The sequence below is a fragment of the Crocuta crocuta genome, unplaced genomic scaffold (genome assembly GCF_008692635.1).
Source record: "Crocuta crocuta isolate KB4526 unplaced genomic scaffold, BGI_CrCroc_1.0 scaffold125, whole genome shotgun sequence".
Taxonomy (NCBI): domain Eukaryota; kingdom Metazoa; phylum Chordata; class Mammalia; order Carnivora; family Hyaenidae; genus Crocuta; species Crocuta crocuta.
In genome coordinates, this window is record NW_027531143.1 from 8,550,701 (window position 1) to 8,568,390 (window position 17,690).

Genomic DNA, 17,690 nt, shown 5'->3' on the forward strand with positions numbered 1-17,690 from the left:
AGACCTTTTATATTTGATAAACAAGCAAAACAAGAAACCCACTTTAAATGTAAAGACACACAGATTAAAAGTAAGAGATGAAAAAATATAGCATGCTAACACTAATCAAAAGAAAGTTGGAGTTGGGGGTAGATTTCAGAGCAAAGAATATAATTAGGGATGAAGAGAATGTATTAGAGTTCTCCAGAGAGAGAGAACCAAGAGAAGATATATATATAAATACATATAGATAGAATATTTTTTATAATATATATTATATAAACATGTATAAGAAAGAAGTATATATAAAATATGTAATAAAGTATATCATGAGAAATTGGCTCATAGGAGTGTGGAGGCTGACAAGTCCCAAGATCTGCAGTTGGCAAGCTGGAGACCCAGGAGAGCTGATGGTGGGGTTCTGCTCCTAAGGCCAGCAGGCTCAAGAGCCAGGGAGAACAGATGTTTCAGTTCAAGTCCAAAGACAGGAGAAAAAAATATATATATTTCCAGCTTAAAGGCACTCAGGTAGGAGGAATTTCTTTTTACTCAGCCTTTGGTTCTATTTAGACCTTCAACTGATTGGATGAACCCCACCCACACTGGGGAGAACAATCTGCTTTACTCAGTCTACCAACTCAAATGTTAATCTTACTCAAAAACGCCTTTACAGACACACCCAGAATAATGTTTGACCAAATATCTGGGAACTCTGTGGCTTAATCAAGTTGATACACAAAACTAACTATCACAAAAGGTCATTTCATAATTATAGAGGGGTCAGTTTATCAAGAACATTTAGCAATCCTAAATGTTTATGCACCTGATAACAGATGTTTAAATTACATCAAGCAAAACCTGACAGAGCTAAAAAGGAAAATAGACAAATCCATAACTGCAGTTGGAGATTTCAATACTCTTTTAATTACCCAAAGACTAGGTAGACAAAAGTCAGTGGGAAGATAGAACACTTGCACAATACTATCATACAACATAACCTAATTGACATTTAGAGAACACTCTGCCCGTAACAGCATAGGTATTCTTTTCAAGACAGACCATACTCTGGGCCAAAACCAAGTCTCAATATATTTAAAAGCATTCAAGTCATACATAGTTTATTTTCTGACTACAATTAAACTAAACTCAAAATAAGTAACAGAATATTACTTGAAAAATATCCAAATAGTTGGATAACACTTTTAAATAACCCAAAAGTCAAAAAGAAATAAAAAAAAATTAGAAAGTCCTTTGAACTGAATGAAAATAACAGCACAACATATCAAAATTTGTGGGATGCAGTTGAAGCGGGATTAGAGAGAAATCTATAGTACTAAATGCTTACAATAGAAAGAAAAAAAAATCTTTAGATCAGTGACCTCAGCCTCCACATTAAGAAACTTGACAAATAAGAGAAAGCTAAAGCCAAAGAAAACAGAAGAGAAGAAATAACGCCAGATGGCACATCGCAAACAATAGTGGAATCAAATTAAACAGTTCTCTAAAATGTCACCATATGTAATACAATCCCGGAGTACAGTCCTCTTACCCAGTATGCCCTCCCTTCTTGTCCACTCCCACTGGTGTCAACTGCCCAGGAAAAAGGCTTCAAAGAACCGGGCTTACCTTTCAGACTATATAACAGAAATCTTGAGATTCACCATGCACCATTTCAGCGAAGGCCAAGAATTAATTCACATGTCCACTCGTTATCATTAGAACACCAGAAGATAGAAGTTTACCCAAAAGGCTATAAACACCTGGACAACTTACCAACTGAAAGTGGAAAGGTATTCAATACGAAAATATCCAACCCCTTGTTAATTAGAGAGTGTTAAAGGACTCCCAAGGCTTATGTGATACTATATCATAAGCATAGTCAATTAAATTCAAGCAGAGAAAAATATAGCTTGTTCTTCCAAGTTTGCAGAGGAAGCATTGGAAGTTCCATGATCAACCCTGTCCAGTGCAATGAGAAAACCTCATCCCTAGTATGGGTCCCTGTGCAGACAGAGATCCAGAAGAGATTGTATGTGTTGTACCTTTAAGAAGAAGCATACTACAAAGTATTTACACATAAATTATTTAGGCATGCACTCTAGCCTGTGTTGTCCTTAAAGTCAGGAACCACACTTTTGTATCCTCAAAACCCACCACAGTGCATTCATTTATAAATGATTTAATAAATTTCCTTATTTATTATTAGTTAATTAATTAATTAATTGAGAGAGAGCGAGTGCATGCACAAGCAGGGGAGAGAGCTAGAGGGAGAGAGAATCCCAAATAGGCTCCACCATGCTCAACACAGAGCCTGACTTGGGGCTGGATTCCATAACCCTGGGATCATGATCTGAGCTGAAATCAAGAATCAGCCACTCAACCCACTGAGCCACCCAGCTGTCCCAATAAATGTCCTTTAAAAGGCAAGCACAAACAAAAGGGTTGTAACTCAGTGTGATAGCCTAGAGACTTAGAAAACAAAACAAGGCTTCAGATCCAAGTTGAAACCAAAGAACAGAGGTTTATTATCTCTTTTCTGTGTCCAGTTAGATTTTAAAAACATTTAAAAAATGGATTTGTTTCCAGCCTTCAGTGAGAGTTTGGGTGGGACTGGGTTTTATCTGAACCAGTCTGCCCATCCTTTTCCCACAGTGCTCTGGAAGAAAGTAGAGAGCAATGACTCACGAGTTGGCACAATTCTTAGTTCCTATGTACTGACACCAAATTGTGTTCCAAAAGAGAGGCGTTTACAAAGGATTAAAACCTGGATGCCCGGGCCCTGGAATGTGGTTCACATTATAAGCTTTCCAACGTGGTGCTAAATTAACTGCACTTAGTTCCAGATGGTTAATGACTCATAAGTGGAGAGGTGACTTCAAGTGGAAATTGTCTCAATTCTCATTTATGCCACTTTAAAGTCTTCCCTGAGTTTGCCCCCATTCCCATCCTCACCCCTGCCTCCTTCTGTGGCCCCAGCTTTCAGGGTTGAAGTCCTTGCAAACTGATGGCCCAGCTGCAAAAGTAGGCACTTTCTGGTTGGTTACCTTTCCTGGACGGAGAGTAACTAAAGTATTTCTCTATTCAAAATAGCAGAACGATGACCTAGAAGGTGGTGAAAGCCCAGAGGAAAGAAAGGTGAATGAAATCCAGATTATTTGTGGTAACAGGAAAAGAAAACGAATCCATGGGAATGTCACAATTCATTATGATTTTCTCATTTCAACCCTCCCATACTTACTTTCCTCAACATAGGAGCAAGTGAATGCGTGTGCGCAAATACGCCTCAGTGTATCGGTCCAAGTACCTTCTTCATATAGTCATCTAGCTTCCACTCTTTTTCTATTTGTTTTTTCTCTGTTACCTTTTATTGTTACCATCTTGTCTTTATGGAACCTGTATTGCACTCGAGTGCAGCCTTTGCATAGCACTTCCCTTTTGTCTTTAAAAAAATTTTTTTAATGTTTCTTTCTTTTTTTTTTAATTTCTAGGAGAAAGAGAGACAGAGAGTGAGCAGGGGAGGTTCAGAGAGAGAGGGAGATACAGACTCTGAAATAGGCTCCAGGCTCTGAGCTGGCAGCCAGCACAGAGCCCGACGCGGGGCTCGAACCCACGAACCGCGAGATCATGACCCAAGCGAAAGTTGGACGCTTAACCGACTAAGCCACCCAGGCGCCCCTTTAATGTTTCTTTTTGAGAGAACAAGAGAGACAGAGTATGAGCTGGGGAGGGGCAGAGAGAGACACACACACACAGAACCCGAGGCAGGCTCCAGACTCTGAGCTGTCAGTACAGAGCCTGAAGCTGGGCTCAAACTCGCGAACCACGAGATCATGACCTGAGCCGAAGTCGGACACTTAAACCACTGAGCCATCCAGGTGATCCCCCTTCTGTCTCTCAAACACAGATTCCCCAAATCATACTTCCTTCATTATTTCTCATTAAACTCCACACATATCCTCTGGAACTTGTCATCTGTCCCCAGATAGGAGAAATCACATACCTCTAAATCATTCTACACAGTGCCGAGCAAGGAAGCAAATGTAAGTGAAGGTTAATGTCACCATGCCTGCTCTCTGATTATAATGATGTGGTGTTAATGTCGACAGATGGCAATGATCCTGTTCACTTTAGTCTGTACCTCCTTTTAGAAGCTAGACTCACCAGTGGCTCCAAGACTTCAACATCAATAAACATGAAAGTGCTAAGATGAAGGGAAAGGCTGGCTCTATGAAGGTGAGGTAGTAACAATACAAGAAAACAGAAAAGGAGCGAACACTCATAGGGAGTTGGAGATTCAGGGAGTCAGGACAGTGCAGCAGAAACTTAGAAACGGCACAGGCTTTGGGGTCACACAGGACTGGGTTAGAATGCTTGTTTGGTCACATTCTGTCTGCTCTCGGGTAAACTGCTTAACTTCTCTGAACCCCCACTTACGAAGCTTAGAAAGATTTAAAATGTTCATCTTAGAGGATTTTCTTGAGCGTTAAATGAGATAACCTTTAAGGCATTTGGCCCCTGTCAGGTGCTCTGTAAACGTCAGTTCCCTTCCCTTCCCTCTCAGACAAAAGGATCCACAGTGATTAGAATTTCCACAGCACCCAAAGGGCTGTTCTTGGCTGTAATTGATGCATTTTAAAAGGCTCATCTTCAGGTTCCCACTTTTAGGTGTTCGTTAATGTCTCGCGAAGATGCACATGTTTTCTGCAATTGCCAACTTCAAAGGGAATGTGTATGTTAGTGTCTGTGCGTAACCGTGCCTGATCCCTCCCAGCCATCAAAATTTAAAAACTGAACAAGTCCTCACATCTTTGAAGGGTCTGACTCTGAATTCGACCTCCCTTGTCTGTACTTCCAAAGCGATTTGTTTGCATTGTACCTAGAGCATCAATTGCTATATTGTATTATTTCTTTAATGTTTATTAATTTTGAGAGAGAGAGAGACACACACAAAGCACAAGCGAGGGAGTGGCAGAGAGAAAGGGAGACAGATCTGAAGCAGCTTCCAGGGCTTGAACCCAAGAACCATGAGATCATGACCTGAGCTGAAGTCATATGCTTAACCCACTGAACCACTCAAGGTACCCCACTCACTGTATTGTATTATTTGCATAAACATTTACATCTCCTCCAGGCTGTGAGAGCCATGATGGCAAAGTCTAGATATTATTCTTCTTTGTATCGCCACCTAGCACAAAGCCTGGTGTACATACCATATTTATAAGATTGACCTGAACTATCAGTTTTCTGCAGGGCTTCAGCATACATTCTACACTTGATAATTCGCCAACAGCCTTTCCCAGAGTCTCTGAAATTCAAGCACTGAACACATATTATCTTTGTCCATTAAGAATTGACTTCTTAGGAAACAACCTCCTTGACCTCCACCGCAGCAACTTCTTACTTGACACATCCCCAAAAGCAAGGGAATCAAGAGCAAAAATAAATGATTGGGACCNATAAATCCTGGAGATGTCATAAACAGCATGGTGACTATAGTTAATAATACCATGTTGTATATTTCAAAGTTGCTAAGAGAGTAGATCTTACAAGTTCACCTCACAAGAAAGAAAATTGTAACCATGTCTGGTGGTGGTGTTAACTATACATACATATTGTGGTGATCATTTCCCAATATATACAAATATTGAATCATTACGTTGTACACCTGCAACTAATATAAGGCTACAGGTCAATTGTATCTCAATTTTAAAAGAAAGGAAAGAAAAAAGAAACTACCAAAACAAAAAGATTAAGAGCAGTATTTTTTTGTTTGTTTGTTTGTTTTTGGGTCTTTTGTTTTTTTTGAGAGCTAAAGCCTATTCGAAGGAAAGTGGGTTCAAAATTTTTCTTTTTCAATGCCTAGGAGTAGCCTTAAATTCTCTTTGCTTTTAACTTACTGTCATAACCTTGGGCGCCCCACCTCACCCCACCCTCTCATCCAAGGCTGAGGCACTTTGTGTAAGTCTCAGAGACACAGGGTGTTCGCGGTGGGTGCCCGGAGGGCTCTGTGCTTAGTAACTGTTGTAAGGGTGACCAATGGTTATGAGAGGTGGCAGCTCTGTCTGCCTCCAGTAACAAAATTGATGGTGATGACTAAGTTACAGTAGAAATATCTCTCGATCTCTGAGTTCCTCCTCTGTCCTGACACATCTCTTTTTCTTCATAGGAAATAGGAGCAAGCTTAGGCAAGGGTCTCTGTGTGGAAAGAACCCTCTTTTATTGTTTAACTCATTCATTACCAGACTCTCATGAGGAAACTGGGACCCACAATTACTGAGAGCCAACTAAGCCCAAGACACGTTTAGACATACATTTAATAACAACCACAGTCAGTTGTTAACGGGAAGTCAAGAAGTTGAAGGCAAGTTTCTCAACTTTTAGGTGGATTTCATGGAGGGCAAAGCCCATGCTCTCCCTCAAAAGGAAAGCCTTTGGAGACAGACACTCTGCTCTCCCTCAATAGCTCTGTGCCCTTGCACCAGTTAGTGACTCTAGCTAAGCCTCAGTTTTTTCATCATTTAAACAGACATAATATGGAATACTATAACCACCAAGGTTACAAGCATTAGATAAAATCACTAACTCAGCTATATATACCAACTCGCTAGTCGTTGGTAGCCAAAACCCAGACCCCATAGACAGAACTATCCCCATGGCTCCTGTATGGTAAGGCCAAATGTCAGCTGGCATTACTTCTCAGGCATGGTGTTTTTTGTACCTGGCTGGTCCCTGGGCCACTTGGGTGCACGATTCTTGACCTGGGGCAATTCCATTAGCTTTTATAGGTGAGGAAACCAAGGCATAACACCACTCAGCTCACTACTGTCTGTAGGCAAATTTGCAATTCCATGACTGGCAAAGCCGGAGTGCTTTCTTAAATGGTCACTGGGGCTCTGGTGCAAGCCAGAAAACTGGGCTGCATGGGTTTTTTAAATCACTGCATCTATATACCACTTATCAAATGTTTTTATAGCTTGAGTTCATCTAGTTCAAAGAATGCAGAATATTCTCTAGAGAATAAGACTAGCTCATTCTATGCTAATTGTAGTAAAAGTGAAGGTAATGATGGGGCTTAGCAGTAGCAGTAATTGGAATTTATTAGGCACTTACTATGTGCCAAGCATCCTGCTGAGCATTAAACATGTCTTACGTCTTATTTCACATAATTAGCCCAAAAGCCAGAATGCTCCTTTTCATTTAATCTTCAGACCTGCAAAAAGTTGGCAAGAATAAATTGCTTCACCTACTCTGTAGGATCTATCTATGTGCTCAAGTACTGCACCCAAATTAAATCTCTTCTAAATTTTGAATGTGGTATGTGTGGTTTTAAGTGGGCAATTAAGAGACAGGTATCTCTGGGAATAAAACACAAGAGGAGAAGGTTAATTCTTAATCATCTGAATCTGGAGCCATTTGATAGTGACTTATAATATATATCATATTGCTCAATCTCGTTTAGAAGATGGATTGCAGGGTGGAGTGGGAGAGGTGTCTTCTAGTCCGTTCCAATGAAATGTTTCTGTGTTATCACAACATAGTAGTTTCTGTAAGGTAAGGGGGTTAGAAATGCCTGTCTTCCTGTGGACAGATGCCAGGTGGAGGAAATAAACAGACACAGTTCCCACTGGAGACAGATGCCCTAAAAAAAATGTTTCCTATTTTGCTGCCACGGCAATGCCAGCTGCTTACAACATAAAGTCAAGGGGAGAAGAAAGGGAGACACAGTAGTGTCTGGGAGTGAATAAAGTAGAAAATAAGAAAAAGACACATTCCAGTTTTGTTGATAAAGTATAAACTTCTACAACTGAGTTAAGTGGCAGCCCTGATTCTTAAGTAAATGAAGGTGTGCTCAACCTGACAATTAATGGGGCCCAGGGCGCTATTACCTGATTGATGCGTTGCTGGGAGTAGCAGAAAGCTGGAGCAGGACAGCTTCTAGTCATTCACTCTAGAGATCACAACTGGCAGGGCCCAGACATTGCCTTCCGTGATTGTCCTAGGATTAACTCAGATGGAGTTTTAACTTAGATGAGCTGTTTTACTTAATTGCCAACATTTAAAAAATTAAAGAACTTGACAGAAAAATCTAGATCTCTGATAGCCTTTAAAAAATGAGAAAATGGGCAAACACCAGACCTTCATTTTCACCCCCCACCCACCGCCACGGTTGGTCCCCACTATCACCACGGTTCCTCAGTGCTGAGGCCAAGTATTAGCTACCACAAAGCCCTGAAATGGCATTTTTTTACCTGGCTGACCCCTGTGAGCCCTTCAGTGCATGTACCCTGAGCTGGAGCAACCCCATTATTTTACAGATGAGGAAACGAAGGCAAGGCCTCACATGGCTCACGACTGCCAGAGTCCCAGTGTTAGGACAGGTAAGGCCATTTGTGGAAGGGCCCAGCTGACCTCTTGCCAGTTCTCCAAAGGGATCCTGGAGTCCAGACACACTAGGTGTCCCCTCGTCACGCATGGTCAAGACTCTGTTCCCTCTGTCTCAAATGTCCTTCGGGTTCTTGCTCGTCCTTTCAGACTCCTGGCATTTCCACCCTCACTCCCCAGGCAGAGAAGTGTCCACATGGCACTTTGTACCTACTTCAGCAACAGATGCAGAATCCTTTGGGGAACTTCAATGTTAAAGCACTCTTTCTGATGTCACTAGTGCCTACCACAGGGCCACGACACATCATGAGCTCTGAATAAATCCGGTGTTCCCTGGGGATAAACAACTTGTCCTCAGATATGTAAAGATACTCATAATGTATAATGCAAAAAGCGGGTTAATAGCATATTCAGCCCATAAGGAACACTCAGGCTGATGAAATATCAAGTAAGTGACCTTGAAAACTGTATCTCTGTGACAAATGCAATTTCTACCAGCTCAAGCCTTGCTCCGGGCGTTGAGACTCCTTGATTGATCAGTATGGCTTGTGAGATATCAGAAGAACCCCCAAGGTCTAGATATCTTTCCCACCAGCCTGCCAAGGTGCTTAAAAGCCCACTGCATGAACATATATGCATTAAGGCTTTTCCTATTAAAATGCAACGCCCCTTCCCCTCTCCTTCTCAGAGCTTACCCCAGCTTCAGTGAACTTATCAACTATTTTTCTGCTGCATTTATCCTGGAATATCTGGGTAAGTTGTGATAGAGTTAAATAAGGGTAAAGTTCTAGGAGAGGGGCCAGGCCTGAATGTCCAAAGTAAGTGACGGGGAATAGGCAGTATGCACAATGTTTAAGTAGAAGGCTTGTTGGAACCCAGACGTCTGGGTCCAATTCTGCTACCTCCCCGGTGAGTGTCTTTTGGTTAGTCACTTACCTTTTGTGCCTCCATTCTTTAGAAAGAAAATGGCGTTAACAAGAGGATCTGCCTCAATGGGGTGTTGGAGAATTGAATGAGGCACTCAAAAACCGTGCCTGACACAGAGTGGTGTTTGCTTCTGTCATTATTAGGAGAGAATGGCAAGAGATTTAGCCCTGAAAGGGGCTGCTCCCTTTCTACCACCTATTGGTCTCCTTTCCCAATTTATACTGACGAAGGAGAGATACAAGGTCTAGAAAGATGAACAGCTTACCGAAGGCTGCAGGCTAGTGGATGGCAGAGCTAGGGCTTCCTACCCTGGGGTCCGCACCCCCAACCTCCGCCTTGGAATTTACTGACGAGGAAGGGGCTGTGGGTGGCCCAAAGAAACCGAGAGCGAGGTCTGGCCACTCTCCTTTCGAGAGATGATAGGACCCAGCCCTTGGGGACTTCTTTTCTAGAGTCGATTCCACGTCTCTGCTCTCGGGTGGGCTCGAAGCCTGGGCAAACGCCACCCTCTGACACACACGCCCACACCCCCGCGCCTGGGCGTGCCCTCTAAGTCTGGCACAGCGCCGCAACTCGCTGCCCCGCTGGGAGGAAGCGTCAACAGTGGGGTGGCCGGGAAAAGTGACATAATCCGGCCGCGGCGCCCTCCGCGGCAGCCTCCCACGCAGCGCGGGGTGGGCCTCGGCCCTCGCAGGGCCGGGGCCGGGGCCGGGGCTGGGGGCTGNAGAGAAAGGATGGCCCGGGGGCGCCACCTTAAAGCTGGCCTTTCGTCGTCACCACAAATTGTTCTGTTCGTTCAAGTGGCTATAAAAAGTGTAGTTGTGAGACTGGGTGTGCGGGCGAGTACCTGACTACGAGGGCACACGCACGCACACGCGCACGCACACGGCTGTTAGAAGCACTCCTAACCATCCAGGGCAGTGGTTCTAGGGACCACCAGCAGCAACATCACCTCCGGACTTGTCGGAAATGTGGCTAATAAGAAATTCTGGGATAGGGCCCAGCAATCAGTCTTTTTAATCAGTCCACTAGGTGATTCTGAGACCAAAGTTTGAGAACCGCTGGTCGGGGGCTAGGAAACTGGAGTCGACAGTTTTAGGGTGATCATTATTCTCAGTTGCCGCCAGCCAGTGAACCCTTCTTTTGGTGACCTAAAATTCCCTGGCAGCAGCGAGTGAGACATGTCCCCATCAGTCAGCTCAAACCTGGGAGCTGCTGAAGACAAGCAGCTCCTTCTCTGTGGCTTGCAGAACAAGGAAACAAGGCGGCCCGTTATTCCCTCATGGGGCGCCGGTTTAGGGAGGGAGGAAGAAAGAGCAAAAGAAAACATGCAGAATTAGCATCCGAAGACACTTACCCATAAACATTTGCACATTTTCCCTCTAGTCTGTCAACGTGAACTGATCTGCAGCTCTCAGCGAAAGAGGCGAGAAGGCGACGGGACGTCTGGGGTTTCTGGACCGTCCTGACGCGGGAGGTGAGGAGCTGCAGTTCCTCTGGTCCGATGCCGTCGTTTACTAGCAGGCGCACCAGGACATAGTATATGGAAAGGCTGTGCACATAGGTTGTTACAGTCTCTCCCTCTCCCCCACCTCCTGGCCCTGTTTGCTCCAGCTCCCCAACCCCCCCTCCCACAACACGCAGCTTTAAATGGGCAGCTGATGGTAAGGTTCTCTAAGTTTCTCCTCCAGGGCAAACTCATCCTGCAAGATTCCCCAACTGAAGCCCAGAAACAAACCCACACGCCCTTGTTAGAAAACTTTAATCTGATTTTTAAAGGAATCTCTGGAATGGTCTGTGTTTCAAAGCTGTGCGGCGAACTGAATCTCTGCATATCTCCCGTCCCCCTCAATAAAGGAGCAAGGTATATACACTGGCCAGTTGGATCATTCACTGTAATTTTATTTTAAATCATGATAGACAGATTGCGTGAAAAACAAGGAATTCCAAAGAATTTCCTGCTCTGGGAACAGAAGTTAAGTCTATATTTAACAACATTTGAAGCTGTCAAGAATGCTTTGTGGTTGGATAACAGAGGCAGAAAAATGTTAAAAACGCAGGCTACTGCTATACCCAAATATGGAAATATTGTTACGTCTGGTGTCTGATTCACCATCTGGAAATACTTACAACCATGAAGTCAAATAGAAAAGACTCCACAACAGAAGCCAGGAACACTCCTCTCCATTCTCTCCCCACGACCTCCTCCCACCCTGTACTGCGCCTACTCACCCCTATCCCCAGTCACTTCATTAAGAGGGGAACAATAATGAAGCTTTAATGCAGCGGAAAAAACAAAAAAACAAAAAACCTTTTCTAAGTAATAATGGATGGACTGTCTTGAGTAGAAGTAGGGCCCAGGTTTTCCTCACTTCATTTGCATAACACCTGACAAGTCCTGAAAAGTAAGCCATACACCCCAAACCCCCCCCAACAAAGCCTTAGCGATCCTACTTCCACTAGTAACAGCCTCTTAGACTTATGAAAGGGCACTTTTCAATGAATGAAACTTAACTCTTTCGTGCTACAGTTCTCTTTATTGGATAATGTTTTTATTGCAATAGCTTCTCATTGTGCTTATCAGAGTCATTCACAGAAAAGTTGGCACTGAGGGACTTCTTAAGCAAGACTTAAATTGTGAAGAACAGCCCTACATATTAGAAGGGACGTAGAGTTCTGGGGCACATATAAAAGAAAGACTGGTATGATTACTTGTGTACAATTTTATTAAAATTGCACAAGAAGATAGTTTTTGAAACTTTGAGGAAGAATTTATCAATCGCACTGATGATATTGATAATGTTAAAGCAAATTGCTTTGTCAGGGGGCGGGTCTTTTACCGCGTGTGTTGTAGGTAAAATAGGATCTTAAATTCTGCTAACGCAGTTTTATTACAGAACATTATATCTGAAAATCTCATATTTCTCTGTATTTGGCTGGAAAAGCGTTGCAATCCATTGGAAATGGGAGGCTTCTAAATGGTCCCGAGGAAAAGCGTTAAAAACCCCACACAACTTTTAGCTTTAGAAATCCATTGGGCACAATGGTGCTGGAATCAGTTTTGGCATTGCAGTGTATACAGGTGATGACCTCAGGACAAATTACTGCAAGGTGGTCCCCTCTGCTTTTGGCTGGCTGCTTAGCTAGCAACGCCTCCCGACCGGGGAGGGAGGCTGGAAGGGCTTACCCTGTCTCCCGCATCCGTGAGGAAGCAGAAGTCAGCCTCCCGGAGAACTCCCTGCATTTGTTTCCTCTCGGACTTCCAACCCAGGCAGTGGGCTGGAACTAAAGTGGGAACCTCCAAAAACAAACAAGTTCGACACACCAAAAAAGGGAGGGGGGGCGGAAGGGGGAAGACCTCTGCCTGGGAATCTGCCAGACGATGGGGGAAGCTGACTTTTTTTTTTTTTCCTCCTTCTCATTCATAAATGCCACTGCGGGTATTAATTTGCAATACACTTAACTTGGCTAATAAACACCACACCAAAGCTGGGACTTGATTCGAGCGTGCCTCTATGAAATCCCCAAATAGATTGCTGGCTCACAGGCACGCTCCCCCTCCCCGTTCGCCTCTCCATAGATAATTTCACTCTCACCTTCTCTGTAAACAAGCAAACAGCTCGCTGCCTTCCCGGGTGAGGGCTTCCAAGGCTGCCCGGTCAACTCGGCATCACCAAACAAAACCACTTTTGTTCTTCCCTCCCAGGTCCTCCCACCCTCCCAGTCCAGGCAAAGTTTTGAACTCGCCCCCCTCACCCTTTCCACCTCCATCACTACCATCGCGCCAGGAAGAGCCCTCCCAATCGAAGTCGTTATTTAAAGTGGAAAAAACGGTAGATTGTTTTCTAGACGGNGCAGCCCGCGCCAACCAGCATTCCTGAGATGTTTGAGAATTCTGGAACGCGCAGACAGAGCCGACGTCACTGCAACACGCGGCGCCGTGGCCGGCCCGTATAAAAGGCGGGCTCTGGGCGCTCGGGCAGACCGCGAGCGAGAGCGCCCCCGAGTAGCACCCGCGCCCTTCGCGCCTCCTCGGGAAGGACCTCGGGAGAAGGACACTTGCAGCCCGCTCGCCGCCCCAGCCCTCGCCCTCCTGCCACCCGGCCCGCCGCGCCGCCGCACGGACCGGAGCCCGTCCCATCTCCCGCATCCACGCACCAGACCTCGACCGCGGCGCACCAGTGTGTCGGCGTCTTCGCTTCCGCGCTCGCCCGGACCCCTGCGCGCCACAATGAGCTCCCGCACCGCCAGGACACTCGCCTTCGCCGTCACCCTTCTCCACTTGGCCAGGCTGGTGAGTTCTTTTGCCTCCGCTTCCCCATACGCTCTTCCAGGCCTTTCCCCTTTCCCCGGATTGCCCCCCGCAGAGATAACTGAACCAAAAAGTTCGGGGGCATTTCGGGTTAGCTCTTTCGTCAAGCCCCCCTGGAGATGCGTCGGGGGGCCTGTGGGCCGAAGCAGCCGCCAAGGGTGGCCGGGCTGGACAGGGTCAGAGACCCCCTGCGGACGGAGTCCCTGGGCTCCTACCCTAACCGCGCCGAGTCTTACGCGTGCCTTTTCCCCCCACCCCCCTCCAGGCGCTCTCCACCTGCCCTGCCGCCTGCCACTGCCCCCAGGAGGCGCCCAAGTGCGCCCCGGGAGTCGGGCTGGTCCGGGACGGCTGCGGCTGCTGTAAGGTCTGCGCCAAGCAGCTCAACGAGGACTGCAGCAAAATGCAGCCCTGCGACCACACCAAGGGGCTGGAATGCAATTTCGGCGCCAGTTCCACAGCTCCGAAGGGGATCTGCAGAGGTAAGATGCTTGTGGCTTGGCCCCTTTAAAAAAATAATAGTCCCCGTAGTCCAGAAGTTTAGTAATTTTGAGACCATGTATGGTGATGCTTTGTTGTTGGTAGCTTGGCAGAAAGGCACATGATTTCAGCAGTCTGGAATGCAATTCAGTGTGTCTGGGCCCAACGAAAAGCGCATACGGAAAAGTGATTCCTGACTAACTTATTGTTCTGGTCTGGAGTCCCCGAGGAATTGTAGGAAACTTTACCATAAATTGAATTTAACAGCAGAAAATATGTATGAGTTTCAGGCCATGGATGGGAATCTTAACTTTCTCCTTTCCCTTTCTCTTTCGGTGCTCTTTGCAGCTCAATCAGAGGGCAGACCCTGTGAATATAACTCCAGAATCTACCAGAATGGGGAAAGTTTCCAGCCCAACTGTAAACATCAGTGCACATGTATTGACGGCGCTGTGGGCTGCATTCCTCTGTGTCCCCAAGAACTCTCTCTCCCCAACTTGGGCTGTCCCAACCCCCGGCTGGTCAAAGTCACCGGGCAGTGCTGTGAGGAGTGGGTCTGTGACGAGGACAGTGCCAAGGACCCCGTGGACGACAGGGATGGCCTCCTGGGCAAGGGGCTGGCATTTGATGCCTCAGAGGTGGAGTTAACGAGGAACAATGAATTAATTGCAGTTGGAAAAGGTGGCTCCCTGAAGCGGCTCCCAGGTAAGTTGAAACTGAGACTGAAAGACGTTGTACTGAAATACATTCCTAGTTTGAAGCTTTGTAGAAACGAGCCGAGTGTGTTGGTGTCATTATGCCTCTGAGAAATTTTCCCTCTTGTTTGCCTCTAGTTTTTGGAATGGAACCTCGAATCCTATACAACCCTTCTTTACATGGCCAGAAATGTATCGTTCAAACAACTTCGTGGTCCCAGTGCTCAAAGACCTGCGGAACTGGTATCTCCACACGAGTTACCAATGACAACCTTGAATGCCGCCTGGTGAAGGAAACCCGGATTTGTGAAGTGCGGCCTTGTGGACAGCCGATGTACAGCAGCCTGAAAGTAAGTTCCCGCGGTGCTTGCTGGAGACTGTTCCCTGGCAGCTGGGCGAGATGTGAACCCCTCTTCCAAGACAGACAAACACTGTCCCTGACTCTCCTTCTTTCCTCTTTCTTACAGAAGGGTAAGAAATGCAGCAAGACCAAGAAATCCCCCGAACCAGTCAAGTTTACTTACGCTGGATGTTCGAGTGTGAAGAAATACCGGCCCAAGTACTGCGGCTCGTGCGTGGACGGCCGGTGCTGCACGCCCCAGCAGACCAGGACTGTGAAGATGCGCTTCCGTTGCGAAGATGGGGAGACATTTTCCAAGAACGTCATGATGATCCAGTCCTGCAAGTGCAACTACAACTGCCCGCATGCCAATGAGGCGGTGTTTCCTTTCTACAGGCTGTTCAATGACATTCACAAATTTAGGGACTAAATGCCACCTGGGCTTCCAGTGCAAGGGTGAACAAGGAGGGGGAGAAGAATGCCAGAATCACGGCGATATGGGTGGGGGCGGTGGGGGTGAGGGATTCATTGTAGAAGGGATGCATTGCTCATTCTTGAGTAGTATTAAGGTATTTTGAAACTGCCAGGTGTGCTGGTGCGGATGGACACAAACGCAGCCACGATGGGAGAATACTTCGCTTCATAATACTGGAGCACGCGTTACTGCTTCGTTTTGGAGCTTGTGCTGTTGATGACGTTCTGTTTTCTGTTTGTAAATTATTTGGTAAGCATATTTTCCTCTAGGCTTTCTTTCCTTTCGGTTCTACAGTTGTTAAAAAAAAAAAAAGATTAGTTGATCAGTTAAAGCCTTCATCTTTTGACAGAAGTAAATGGGAGGGGGTGCCATCCCTTCCTGAAGGGGACACTCTGTGAGTGTCCGTGAGAGGCAGCTATCTGCACTCTGAACTGCAAACAGAAATCAGGTGTTTTAAGACTGAATGTTTTTATTTATCAAAATGTAGCTTTTGGGGAGGGAAGGGAAATGTAATACTGGAATAATTTGTAAATGATTTTAATTTTATATTCAGTGAAAAGAATTTATTTATGGAATTAATCATTTAATAAAGAAATATTTACCTAATATCTGAGTGTGTGGCATTCAGTATTTTCAGAGACTATCCCAAAGTCATTGGCAAAAGCCTAGCGTATTAGGCATTCTTTCAGTTATTCAACCAGGACTACTTGAGTGCCTACTTTGTGCCAGGAACTGTTCTAGGAGCTTGGGAAAAGAGCAGGAAACTAACCTACAAAAATTAGACAATGATTGCTTTTATCTTCAGTTGGGGAAAATCTCTGCATTTAAACTAATCTGTATTTAAAACCTGTTGAACACTAGGCATTGTAGGAAGCACAGGGAATCTGAAGCTAAATTTGTGATTTAAATAATAATGCTTTAGTTTCATAAGAATTCAAAGTCTAAGGGTCTCCATCACTCCATCACTATAAGGTGTGTATAGTAGGGCCATTTATCCTTTTAATCACTAGGTTATTGTGCTTGTCACCTTGGAAGAGGAGAGGAATGAAACAGTCCATATCTAAATCCAGGGGCAAGATTAAGTCTGGTTGGATAATGTGTTACAGAAGGTCACTTGTTTATAACTTTGTTTTCCTAATATTGTTCCAAAAGCATAGGAGAACTACTTAGAAATCCACACTTAGTTGGGATCAGAAAAAAAAGTCTTGGAGTCTATAGGAGTCAGTTTGTTTTCCCTGAATGAGCTTGAAGCAATGACTTGTGTTAATCCTAATAAGCCAGTGATTAGGTAAACATGCTGTTAAATGCAAAGGAATGCAAGGAATTTCAAGTACTTTTCCAATAGCGTGAGGACCGAGCTACCCCATCCCCCTTTCCTTTTGAGCTACCCCATCCCCCTTTCCTTTTTATAATATACGTTATGCTGCTGGAGGAGGGAGCAGTTAGATAGAGTTGGCTATCCAGAAGGTCAAAGGCTAGACGCAGAGCATTCCTAAAAGAAAAGGACCTCAATCTTAGGTCTAGGAGAGGTTGAGAAGGCTGCATCAATGTTTGTGAAAATGCTGATAGCCTGTTTTAGAAGAATCTACCTCTTTAGAAAGCACTGACAATAAACCTTTTATAGAGAAGTTTTCCTTTCATCGACCCTCTTGGCTTCTGTTCAAATCCATAGTGAAATATTTCAGTCTGCACTTGGTTAAGAGAGTACTTGAATTTTTAGGTATCGAGAAAGTGTTTTAAAAGAGAAGGGGGACAGCTCTTGGGATCCTGTAAAGAGTGATTTTTCAAAACAGTTTAATATCAATGTCTTAATGAAGACCTAAGAATCTGTTTTAAAGCCTTAACTGAATCTGCCTAAGAATTTATTTAAAAGCCTTCCTGCCTAAGAATCTGTTTAAAAGCCTTACTGAAATGCATAAAGATTCATAGAAATGTGATGGTAAAATGTATGGGCAAGGGCTCTTCTGATTTTGGCAATGTCTTGACTGATATAGTACAACTTGTGCCGACTGAGTTGTCTGTTTCTTGAAATTTTAAGGTATTTGGGAACTTAAATGCCACCTGTGCCGTCTCGGATGCAGTTAAACTTGCCAGTGCGATGGT

General features: G+C 44.9%; 2 protein-coding genes across 8 annotated transcripts in view; one reads left to right on the plus strand and one right to left on the minus strand.

The window, feature by feature from the left end:
* Nucleotides 1–12,957, minus strand: part of DDAH1 (dimethylarginine dimethylaminohydrolase 1) — a 244,067-nt gene extending 231,110 nt beyond the window's left edge. The window contains exons 1-4 of one of the 7 annotated variants that reach the window (XM_077771068.1): nt 12,885–12,957; nt 10,646–10,805; nt 8,576–8,694; nt 7,866–7,975 (exon numbers count right to left, since the gene is read on the minus strand). The gene's annotated coding sequence lies outside the window, so the exon portion shown is untranslated. Of the gene's footprint in view, nt 1–7,865; nt 7,976–8,388; nt 8,505–8,575; nt 8,695–9,553; nt 9,983–10,645; nt 10,826–12,884 lie in introns of those variants that run through there. The other 6 variants (XM_077771067.1, XM_077771069.1, XM_077771070.1 and 3 more) reach the window with 6 other exon arrangements.
* A 303-nt stretch (nt 12,958–13,260) lies between these two features.
* CCN1 (cellular communication network factor 1) lies at nt 13,261–16,195 on the plus strand. Its single transcript, XM_077771064.1, has 5 exons — nt 13,261–13,582; nt 13,866–14,079; nt 14,426–14,782; nt 14,911–15,122; nt 15,240–16,195. Exons 1-5 carry the CDS (start codon nt 13,520–13,522, stop codon nt 15,540–15,542), a joined length of 1,149 nt encoding a protein of 382 aa, XP_077627190.1. The 5' UTR covers nt 13,261–13,519; the 3' UTR covers nt 15,543–16,195.
* The last annotated feature ends 1,495 nt before the right edge of the window (nt 16,196–17,690 follow it).

Excerpts from the sequence above, each read along its gene's own strand:
- CCN1 (XM_077771064.1), top strand. The coding sequence starts at position 13,520 with ATGAGCTCCCGCACCGCCAGGACACTCGCCTTCGCCGTCACCCTTCTC. Across the intron at positions 13,583-13,865 it reads TTCTCCACTTGGCCAGGCTG|GCGCTCTCCACCTGCCCTGC; the intron begins GTGAGTTCTTTT and ends ACCCCCCTCCAG. Across the intron at positions 15,123-15,239 it reads CGATGTACAGCAGCCTGAAA|AAGGGTAAGAAATGCAGCAA; the intron begins GTAAGTTCCCGC and ends TCTTTCTTACAG.